At 38.5% G+C, this 12,525-nt stretch overlaps 1 protein-coding gene across 2 annotated transcripts in view; it reads right to left on the reverse strand.

Annotated features, from left to right (window-relative positions):
• LOC136857775 (uncharacterized) overlaps positions 1 to 6,303 on the reverse strand; it is a 52,938-nt gene extending 46,635 nt beyond the window's left edge. For both annotated transcript variants that reach the window (XM_067136680.2, XM_067136679.2), the window contains exons 1-2: positions 5,153 to 6,303; positions 3,379 to 3,595 (exon numbers count right to left, since the gene is read on the reverse strand). In XM_067136680.2, coding sequence (XP_066992781.1) covers positions 3,379 to 3,595; positions 5,153 to 6,062 — 1,127 coding nt within the window. In that variant the 5' untranslated portion in view covers positions 6,063 to 6,303. The remainder of the gene's footprint in view (positions 1 to 3,378; positions 3,596 to 5,152) is intronic.
• Between the last annotated feature and the right edge of the window lie 6,222 nt (positions 6,304 to 12,525).

The raw sequence follows: 12,525 nt of genomic DNA on the forward strand, positions 1-12,525 counted from the left end.
ATTGATTTACCCGTAAAATATATATGAACACAACGTGACACATGGAAGCCGTCACACAATGTTAATCTGGGAAGGAAAGCTGAATCAGAAAGTTAAAAATAAATGCGACAGAAAGGAAGGTTGTAAAAATAGGACTACTGATAAGACAGGAATGAGGATTTTTTAAAAGTAATTATGATTGGTGGAAAATGGTAAATAAAAATGTAAATAGCATATGGGATGAGATTAAATCACAGTTGAGGAGTGTGAAAACAGATATGTACTTTTATAAGTGGTGAGGAATGGAAATGTTTGGAAGACCTCAAGGTGCCAAAGTACCTGATTAACACAGTGAAGATGCTATACCAGAATTGTTACAGTTGTGTTCAGATAGGCAGTGGACAATCAAAACAGTTTGAGACAAAAAGAGGTGCCCAACAAGGAAGTGCCCTATCATCACTCTTGTTCATAAACAGAAACTGAAGTACTGACTGAATGCATGAAACAATATGTTCAATACCTTTGACCTGAAGGAGAGTAAAACACTGTAGAAATGGCTATCAACAGGGAAGGAACAAACACAAATCCCTGTCTGGAAGGAACCAAAATCAAAACAATTTCTCAGAACTTCAGAAGCACAATCTCTAAAGACAATACTGTCAAGTAGAAAATTCTCAGCAGAACACAGAAAGCATCAAGCTTTTACAATCAAGTCAGAAACTGACTCTGGAACTGCAAAATATCACAAAAAGCAAAAACAACCATGTACCTCACCTACTTCATACCAATTCTCACATATGGTTTAGAGACATGAACTCTAAAAAATAAATATAGCAGAATTCAGGCAACAGAAATGAAATTAATTGGAACTATGAATCAAACCACTAGAGGGGATAAAATCAGGAATTAAATAAATAGCAAGATAGCTAGTATTGAGGTTTCTATTACCAGTGTAATAAAGAAGTGCAGACTTCAGTGGTATGGGCACATTATCACAATCAACTGCATAAGACTTGCTAGAAAATACTTTGATCTTGCTGTCCAAGGGAAAAGACCAAGGAGAAGGAAAAGGAAATGCTGGACAGAGACAATAAAATCAGATGTCTCAGATCGGAAGACGTCCTGGAACAGAAGAGGTATGGAGACAGGAGGAAATGGCGAGCGCTTGTACACTAAACCCAGGAAACTGATGTTGGAAAATGATGATGATGATGATGATGATGAAGGAATTGTAAAGACCCGCTATATTACAACAGAGAGATAGACTAAGAAAGAGGTGCAGGTTAGAAATAAATAAGAATTAAAAATGGTTGCAGAAGTAAAGAGAGATTGAAGTAGCTTAGTAAGTAATTTAATTTAGCAAAAAAAAGTCAGCTAAGGGTAACATGATGGCAAGTATAATTGGCAGTCATACGAATTTTAGGGGGAAATGGAAGGGTACTGTAATGCCATAGGGAATCTGAAATATTTGTCCCAAATGAGTAAATTTATAATACCAATATAAATGGTCTGTTATTGGACATTATAAATTTTTCAGCTAACTCATTCCTGGTTGCCAGCATTTCGCCCTAGTGTGCTAAGTTGCGCTCATCAGTTGGTAAATAGCACACCCACCAAGACGCATGGCTAGTGCATACCATGGAGGCCAGGCCACTGCGTAGGCTAATTGAAGCCAACGGCAGTGCCAATGCACTATGAGAGACTTTGTCTCATTACCAAAAACTGATGCCTGCCTAGCCATCAGATGCCATAGGGAACCTGAAATATTTGTCCTGAATAAGTAAATTTATAATACCAATATACAATAAATGGTCCGTTATTGGACATTATAAATTTTCCAGCTAACTCATTCCTGGTTGCCAGTGTTTTGCCCTAGTTTGCTAAGTTGGGCTCATCAGTTGGTAAATAGCACACACACAAAGATGCTTGGCTAGTGCATACCGTGGAGACCACTGCGTAGACTAATTGGAGCCACCGGCAGTGCCAATGCACTATGAGAGACTTCGTCTCCTTACCAAAAACTGATGCCTGCTTGGCCATCAGATGCCATAAACTGAAATATTTGTCCTGAATGAGTATGCATTAATCACTTATGATAAAGCAATTTATAAAATGATACAAAAGTTGAAAACTAGAAAAACAGGTGGAACTTATAAGATATCTGGACATATACTAAACGCAATGGGTTGGGATCCAGTACCATATCTGAAGTACCTTATTGTTTGCATGAAGGAGTTATACCAAATGAATGGAGAATTACTACAGGCCTACTAGTGCCTCTGTACAAAGGAAAGGGTAATAGCTACAAATTTAGATTCAGGAAGTTGAATAGACTGAATCACTACTGACCTACCAAGGCTTTTGATAACATAGGGTCATGGTACATAGAGATGAGGGCTACTGGACTAGACAAAAGTGTGACTGAGTGGGTGGCTAAATATCTAGAAAAGAGATCTCAGAGAATTAGAGAAGGTGAATCTTTATACGACCCCGTGATGATAAGGAGAGGTATTCCATAAGACCGCGTTTAGGACCTTTATGTTTTCTTATATCTAAAAATGTTACAAGTAAAGATGATGTTATACTGTATAGAGAAATAAATAAGATACAAGGTTGCAAAATAGACAGTAGACAAGTGGTACGATGGTGAACGGGGTTGAAAAGTCAGGTTGTAAGTTTCACCAAGAGGCAAAGTCCTCTTCGTTTTAATTAGTGTTGATTGAATGGAAGTACATCACGGGGATCACTGTATGTAACTATGTGTTAATATAAGGAATGAACTTCATTGGTGTAATCATGTTAATGGGGTTGTAAATAAAAGTTACAGATCTCTTCATATGGTTATGAGGGTATTTAGGGGTTATAATAAGGATGTAGAGGGAATTTAAGTCACTGGTAAGGCCCCAATTAGCGTATTGTTCCATGCATGGGGCCTTATCAGGATTACATAATCAAGAACTGAAGAGCAGCACAATTTGTCTGGGTGATTTCCGACAATAGTGTAAAAAAAATGTTTCAAACTTTGGGCGGGGAAGATATGGGAGTAAGAAGACAAGCTGCTCAACTAGGTGGTATTTTCTGAGCTGTCAGTGGAGAGATGGTGTGGAATGACATTTGAATAAGATTGGAGTTTTTAAAAACAGGAAAGATATCATAAAATGAAAATAAGATTGTACGGTAATTCAGGAGGACAAATTGGGGCAAATATTCATTGATAAGATGGGAATTAGGGATTGGAATAATTTACCAAGGGAAATGTTCAATAAATTTCAAAGTTCTCTGAAATCATTTAAGAAAAGACTTGTAAACAACTGATAGGAAATCTCTCATCTGGGCAACAGCCCTAAATCAGATCAGTAGTAATAGATTAGGTTATCTAGAGTTAAGATCAAAACAAACCAATACTGCGCTACACAATCAATGACACCACGATACTTGAGATATGGGTGTACCACGTGGCTCTCGAGCACCCTGACGTCAGTTAAGTCAGGCAACACATAACGAACACTCTCCCAGCAGCCTTCTATGCTTGGCTCCAAATCCAAATCTACTGCAGGTGAACCTGATAAGAAGCTCTGCACTGCAGCATGGAACTTACTCCCCTGATCCAAGAGATCTGAAAATATATGCAAATAATTATGAATGACACGCATTTCACTAAATAAATTGGGAAGATGAAAATTCCCTTTCACATAAGGGTAACAGGTCTACAATTTGGACAATACATTTTAGGCTGGTAGCCTATACTGCCAAGTGATGTCAGATAACCACTCTTACTATAGGTTCTATACTTGTGTAGTGAAAGTCATTGAAAAATCTGAATCTGGCTTGGGAAATTATATCCAGGACTTTCAGTCAAGGATTTACTTCAGAAAAAGCCACTGTAATATATTATATCACATGCATACTGAGGGTATAAGAAATCAAATGACTTTGTTTTGGCCCCACAGAGCTTCAGAACTAATGGCTAAACACAGAGTATTCAACTTTGCTGAAAACTATTTCCCTGAAAGTTAATTAGCTCCACAATTAATAATAAAATCGGGTAATAATAGTCACATGACCTCAGCTACTGTGAGCAAGTATTTTGATTTAATGCCACTTAGGCAATTTTGACATTCGTTTTTGCTCTACAAGATGGCTGAGAAACCAGAATTTTGTAGGGTGATCCATTCCTAAACTTTAACTGACATTTTTAGGTTAACATGCATATGTAAGCAGACATCTTGTGATTGCTAGCATTGTACGACAGCCTATAAACTTTCTTCCATACTTCAAAAATTCAGTTACCTATAAGGTTTGAACCTGCAAAATAGAGATTCAGAGGCTGAAACCAACTAACCAACCAACCCATCCACCCACCCTATCGATTGTTTAACTAGCTTTATCTTGCACATTTTCAAAGAAGTTGGAAATTTATTGAACATTTTCCTTTATAATTTATTCCGATCCCTTCCTTCTCGTCCTATAAATGAATATTTGCCCCAATTTGTCCTCTTGAATTCCAACTTTATCTGCATACTGTGATCTCTCGCACTTTTAAATGCCCCACTCAAACTTATTCATCTACTTATGTCATTTCACTCCACTGAGCTCGAAACATACCACATAAGAACTTTATTTTATTTAAATGAAATTTGTTAATTCTAACATACCACATAGTCGAGCATCTCTTCTCTTTACTCCCAAGTCTTCCCGGCCCAAAGTCTACAACATTTTCGTAACACTATTCCTCTGTCGGAAACCACCCAGAGCAAACTGTAAGTTTACTGCTCTTCTTTGAATTTTTTCCAGTTCCCGTATCAAGTAGTCCTGGTGAGGGTCCCATACTCTAAATGCGATCTTACCAGAGACTTATACACCCTCTCCTACTATGTGGAGGATCAAACCAGCCCTCAGGCTGAATAACCAACATACAACAACCTACTACTGATGCACAGAGTGAGAAAGTTTTATAGTTAAGCTCAAGTAATAGTTTGAAAGAAATACAGTGAACTTTTAAAAAAAGAGAAATTTAAGGAGTAGGTCTATGAAGTATTGTGTCAGCAGATTACAAATGGAGAGTGCAATTCTAGGTATTTAAATATTTGTATGGATGCAAGTTTCTGCACCCTTATGATGATATGGCATGCCAGACAATAGGTTTAGAAATATACACACACACACAACTTGCCTTTCTGAAATGCAGCAAATCCTTCACACCCAAGTTGCAAAATCATCTTCTGTTTCCATCTCTCCAGTGCAGAACGAGAGCTCTCCGACATAGTGGCATTTAAGATCTTTGTCACTGATGGATAGAAAAAACTTTTATTTTTACAGCTGTTTCCGTCATCAGCAGATATATGTAGCAAATTTGTGTCACTATCTGACCAATCTAAAAGGTTTCTCTTATTGTTTTGCAGAGGGAAAGTGGTGATATGTCTAATAATAATAGCAGGAAACTTAACTGGATTGGTCTTTTGATCTTGGCACTTCTCAAAAAACCCTAATTCATTAACATTAAACTGACTTACGTCTTCAGACACATTAGCAAGTGCAAGACGAGCAGAACGGTCACCTTTACCGATTGGGTTTTCTGTAGTAGGATAGTTAGGCCTACATAAAACTCTTGTCTCAGACGAAGACAAATTTACAATACAACCGACTTCACGTTTGGCATTTCCCTTAAATTCTGGATACACGGAAACTGTTTCAGCGTGTGTTGATCGTGGGACAGTTTCTTTCTCTTGCTTTAAATTAGGGTTCTTCCAGTTAACACGTAGCGTAATAGTCCTTTTCGGAGAAGATGCCTTCCACCACCATAATTCCGAGGAGAAATCGGATTTGATATCTGACTGAAAAGCATTAGTATTTAAAGTCTTGAGTGTTTTCTTTCGTTTCTGTTTTCGTGTTTCAAGTAGCTTTCCAAACAAGGCCTTGTTTTCTTTATTTAACTGCTTAATGTCCTTACCCGTATCTGATAAAACACTTTTCGAATAGTTTTTCACAGTTCTAACAACACAAGACCGAAAAGACCGCTTTGTTATAATATGCACTAATTTCATTTCGATACTGTGTCCAATACCAGGAAGACACTGAAACATAACCTTTAAAAAAAGTGCGTAACACCGGTCCACTAAAACCCAAAATGTTTTACGTTTCTCTACGTTTCCGCGATATGATCATTTATAAACTCGGGAAGTTCAACTTCTCATAAAGATGACTTCAACTCAAAGCTATACTATTGTATTAGTATAAGGCCCACGAGAGTTGGAGTCTGACGTTTCTCACCACCATCGGAAAAAAAAACAAAAATGCTCAAAAATAGCCCGTTGCTATGGCAATGATAACAGCGATCCCAGTAGATGCCACACAACGACATGAAAGATATAGACTGCTATCTGCCGACCCTCTTTGAATCACTTTGAACTTCTGGCAGCCATGACACTTGTAGGCAAAACAAACGACAAGTGTCATGGCAGAGTGACGGTACTTGTATAGACGTATACGTTAAATTCGTTATTCTTTGTGTTTCATGCAATAAAACCGGCCTTAGTTATGATAAAAATCTTTTTAAAATACATATATTAAATGTACAGTAGAATTTGTGTGATGACAGTGTTTAACGAATGTGAATAATTCATTTGTGGTTATGTGACAATAGACTGTTGGTTGTAAGGCAGCTCCAGATTCCTGTAATTAACAATATTTAATGAAATAATGTTGAATGCTCAAAGTAAGTAGGGGTTACGGTACACAAGCCAACCATCGCCAGTTCACTCGTAAGTGCCGTGAAATGCTGTTAGATATGTTCATTAGGGAACAGTTTGCTAGGATATGTCAGGTGTTAGCCCATATAAAAATGTAAACTAACAAAACCTCAAACTAATACAATAGGATGAAATATCTGATCATCTTGTAGGTACTGAACGCAAATATACAAAATTAATACACCATAAACCATATTACAAACACAACTTCTGTTAAAAATATCACTTCATAATTGACATAATTCTGTACTCTGAACCTAACTAAAATAATTGTACAAATATACACCATATTTTACACTGTGGTCTCTATATATACCGTATACAAGCAGGCCTATTCAAAAGTAGATTATAAATGCCATCTCCATAATATTTCAGAAACAACTTGCTATGATACCGTGTCGGCTGTAGCCTATATAAAAATGTAAACAAACAAACAAACTACTTCTAGTATAGTACAATGAAATGTTTAATCCTCTTGTAGATTTTTAACACAAATATACAAAAGTAATATACCTTAAACAATATTATAAGCACAATTTATGTTGAAAATATCACTTTATAACTGACATAATGATATACTGTTTTGTAAGTGCCTACCTACTGCAGAACCTCCAAGTACAGTTGAGACAGTTCCTGATCATAATAAAAAACTAAAACTAAAATAATTGTACAAATATACACCATATTTTATACTTTGGTATCTACATACACACACAAATAGGCCTATATAAATGTAAGGGGTTTAACTTAACATCAGATTATTAACGGCTAGTTCAGTTAAGTACAAATCAGATAATTAAAACTAATACAATATCTCAAATGAACCATCATTTCGATTTCCCCCTGTGGTTGGGGGTCGCAGATTTAGAATACATGGTATCCCCTGTCTGTTATAAGAGCCCACTAAAGGGGGCGACCAAGGGATGATATTAAACCCATGTGATTACTTGTGATTAGTACCATTATGTGCAGAATACCATGGGTCGACGTTACTTGCGACTAGTACCACCTCGCGAGGTCTACGTTACAAAGAAGCAGTACCATTATCCGAGAAACACTACAGGTCTGGGTGTTGTTTCTGATAAGTGTCATCGCGTGCATTCCACCAGTCGGTCCCACTGTGTTCAGAATGGGACTGTGTTACCTATAAGTAGTACCACGTTATAAGGAACACCATGGGTCTGCGTTGCCCATTATGTGAGGAACACGATGGATTTGTGTTGCTTGTGGGCATTACCATAATGTGATACACCATGGATCTAAATTGCCTATGATTGGTACCACTATGTGAGCAATACCATGGTTCTGCATTGCTTGTGAGTAGAACCCTTATGTGCAAAACACCATAGGTTTGTGTTACCTGTGAGTGGAACCATTATGTGTGACATACTATGAGTCTACATTACTTGTGATTAGTACCCACCAGTATAATAATATGAAATTTAGTGCCCATGATAGTACCATGAGCCTACGATACCTGTGATTAGTACCACTATAGGAGGAACAACATAGTCCTGCTTTACCATTAATTAGTTTCCTTAGATGTGAAGGGAAGTCAAACTTTGAGGGTACAGCATTGTCCTTCAGGTATTTTCTGTCATTAGCATACCTGAAAAACATAAACAGATTTGAATTAATATTGTTTATATGCTGTATTTTACTAATCTTTGATGCCAGTTAGAGCAGTAATGAAAGAAAAATGTCATGGCACTTCAATTCTATCCCTGTTGGAATCTCAGTTTACTGGTTTCTCTGATCATAACTGAAGTGATCACTGTGGTGGCTCAGTTGTTAAAATGCCTGCTTAGGTTAAAGCTGCTGTCAAACATAGTTACCAGGTTCAGGATCTTATCAGAGATTTTCCCCTGCCCCTTTTTGATAAGTGTCTGGTAAGTAATAGGTAAACTGTTTCACCATTAAGGCATTCACCTCACTATCACTGACTTTAATCCTGTGAAAGACCTAGCAGTTACAACAGGAGCTTAAAGTTAAATTCATTAATTCATAAATGAAGAGTTTGACTTCCAGATTTAATTTCTCTATTTTACATGTTAGGCTCCACATATTGGAGGAGCTAAGCATATTTCCCCTAATAAGAGTTTATATTGCTGTAGGCTAATAATAATTTTTACCTGAAACCTGAAGGTATAAAGTGATCTGAATATAATCTGCTTGCATTGGTTGGCTCCCAATGGTCTCTCCTTACTGCAATCAACCATTTCTTTAACAAAGGTGTATTGTTCAAAGGAAACCTTGAAGGAAAAAAATGTGTCATGATTAGAATGGCCTATGGGATATGGAATTGTGTTTAGGCCTAAACTGGAATAACATCGCAAATACCGGTACCTAATTGCTCATACATACTTGTGAAATGTAACGTTAATCCCTTTCTGATGGCTATTGGTGCAGTTAAATGTTGCGCACGACGTGGGCATCTTGAAAAATAAAAACTCGTATTTTTACAACATACTACTGTTCATCTTCTTCAAACCAAACGGCCGCCAGATTTTGTGGGCTTATTTCATTAAAAGTCTTTTAATTATTAATGTCAACAGTGTCTTCAAAACGTTTGGACTCGCTATTTTTAAATAGGACTTGATTTTTGCAACGAAAATAACCACATCTACTCATGAACTGATAATACGACTGAGGCTAAAGTGACACGCGGCTTGGCCAGTCTCAAAGTGTCAAGTTCTCTTGCCTACAACTGTCATGGTGGCCGTAGTTCACTGAGCTTCAGACAGGGGCGCTGTAACGAGTATGTTTAGCAGTCTATATATCTCACCGCCGTCTCGATCCTCCTATACTGCCTGCTCTATGAGAGCCTTTTTGCGACTACGCTGCGACAAAATTTCTCCGCTAGATGGCAGACATAGACGCACAATGGTCTAAACTTATTCTAATGACGACAGCCTACAAAACACTATGCAGTATGATCATATGTTCACTGAAGCTCGTAAATTACATCAGTAATATTAAATATCGGCAATATTACCTGCACGAAGTCGCAGTTGGCCTCTTCATGCACAATTTAAATATTTTCCTGGACGAAGGCTTGGAGTGGTACCGTACTTTCTGTGTTCTTGCCAACGCAATATCAAATGATAGAGGTCTTACGAATTGGTTAGGATAATATCACTAACATTTTGCTGAAGTTCTTTGACCTCACACTGTAATAAAACACATTCTGAAAGTTTTTTTAAATATTTGTTTTACGTCGCACCGATACAGATGGGTCTTATGGCGATGATGGGATAGTAAAGGCCTAGGAATGGGAAGGAAGCGGCCGTGGCCTTAATTAAGGTACAGCCCAGAATTTGCCTGGTGTGAAAATGGGAAACCACGGAAAACCAACTTCAGAGCTGCCGACCATCGGGTTCGAACCCACTATCTCCCGGATGCAAGCTCATAGCTGCGCGCTCCTAACCGCACGGCCAACTCGCCCGGTATTCTGAAAGGGAAGACGTCGCAAGTCCTCGTATTACGCTCATACGCTTGAAGGACTGCGACAATAGGGCACATCAGTTTAAACGAACTCCTGGAGATGCTTCACCAGAGCAACAAAACTAGGTTTTGGGTATGGAACTCCTCCTCTGTCCTGATGTATAATCAGTTCCATTTAGAGGTGTCGAAGTTCTAGGCAGTGAGATGTTGCTGACACAAATGTCACACTCCATCCTCTCTTCAACAACACGAACCTAGTACCCGCAATTTAGGATTTGATTTCCTGTTTCTAGTTTGATTGGAATATTATCGTCTGAATATCTGAGGTTGTCCAAAATGTCTAAACATGATGGCGTTTTGTGATTGTCCGTCACAATTTTTATCACAAGAAATCCACTATCCTCCACGGCTTTAATCACCTTCTGGAAAAAATCCACAGCCTCTTTCCAGTCATTCGACCGGGCCAGGAATGGAATGAATAGAGCCCCCATCTAGCAAGGAGGATAGGAAGTGTGCCGGCTGGCGAAGCCTTTCGCACCCCTCCAGGGCAATGATTAATGAATGACAGATGAAATGAAATGATATTCGAGAGTGTTTCTGGAATTAAATATGACAGGGAAAATCGGAGTATCCGGAGAAAAACCTGTCCCGCCTCCGCTTTGTCCAGCACAAATCTCACATGGAGTGACCGGGATTTGAACCACATAACGCAGCGGTGAGAGGCCGGCGTCTACCGCCTGAGCCGCGGAGGCTCCATCAAATTCTGAAATAAGGTGTAAAGGCACAGATGCGAGAGTAATCTGAGGATATCCAATTACTTCCTTCATTAGGTCCTTGCCTAGATAAAGCCGACTGCCGCTTTTCTCTCAATTCTCTTCTAGACTGTATTTCACGGAGTCGTATATTTTCTGGCTGCGAACAACCTTGCCGAGATTGGCAACATGGTATACAACAGTTGAATATTTCGGGGAAAGAATCTGAAGTTTCAGCTCTATGAAAAATATACCTTGCACGAACGGAAAGAAACAAGTACCAACACCATAAAGTCACTTTTGAAATATCTATAAACATAACATGATTAATTCATTTCACAGTTCTATTCAAAATATATCTTGTACGAACGAAAGTGACCAGACACGTTTACTCTTGTACAAAATAACTCAGGTTTTCACACACATTCATGCACCAATAATACAGTGCTACACCTACACTGACAGCGAAGATTGTGCGTCTACTGCTGCACTCTTACGGCGATTTGGAGAACTATTGGTAGTCGCGCCTTCCTGTGTTAAACTAGTGACATAGAGCAGGCAGTATAAGAGGATCGAGACGGCGGTGATATATCTTTAATGTCGTTGATGCCACACATATAAAAAGAAACTTCTTCTTCTTCTTCTTTGTTTGTTCTTGGACTCTGCGCAGCGCACTACGTCCAGTCACTGGGTTGTTTTAAACTTCACCAATCAAAAGTTTCTGTTACAAAAAGGGATAGATTTGAGGGTAGTTGGAAACGGAAGTACACACTAGTGTATTGGGAGAGGTTGTGTAGGAAAGAGACATGAGGAATATTCGAGGCGTCTAATACTACAGATATGTACAGCAGAACAAGTTGACATGTGTTAGGTTGCAGGGATTTAGCACGGGGACACAGGGTTCTACATCTTCACGCCAGTGTGATCTATCACGGCGATTTACTACTATAGACATACATGACCAGATCACAAATAAGGGAGGCAGGATCGTACAGATTAAATCAGGATATTACATGCGTGAAAAAAGTTAGTCAGTAACTCAGCTAAGCGAACTGTCGGATGGTATACTAAACAAGAAATAGTGAGAGGAAGTTGAAATCCGAGTGATAGTAAAGTGGAAATGAGATGTTGTTGCTGTCGGGGATATTTCTCACATTGAAACAAAATATGATTTATAGTGCCGACATAGTGACCACAAGTACACAAGCTGTTTTCCTTAATCTGTAAACGATACAGATGTTCCGGTGTACAGGCATGATTCAAGCGAAGTCTGACTAGAGTAGTGATATGACGTCGAGTGTACTTTCCTTTTGCGAACCATGGTTTAATAGCAATGTTATTTTGAATATTGTAGAAATGTTTACCTTTAAATTGTGCAGATTGACGCCAATGTTCGTTCCACTTTTCTCGGAGAAATTTCTGACAAATTGTCCATACATCATTGTGTGGGAGTGCAATATGGTAGCGTAGGCCTTGTCCATCAGCTGCCTCATTGGCCAGTTTATCGGCCATGACATTGCCTGTTATGCCAGAATGTCCTGGCACCCAGGTAAATAATACGGAACGATTTAGTATAGTTAGATCATACAATAGTTGTCTTA

The sequence above is a fragment of the Anabrus simplex genome, chromosome 1, assembly GCF_040414725.1.
Source record: "Anabrus simplex isolate iqAnaSimp1 chromosome 1, ASM4041472v1, whole genome shotgun sequence".
In the NCBI taxonomy this organism is placed as follows: Eukaryota; Metazoa; Arthropoda; class Insecta; order Orthoptera; family Tettigoniidae; genus Anabrus; species Anabrus simplex.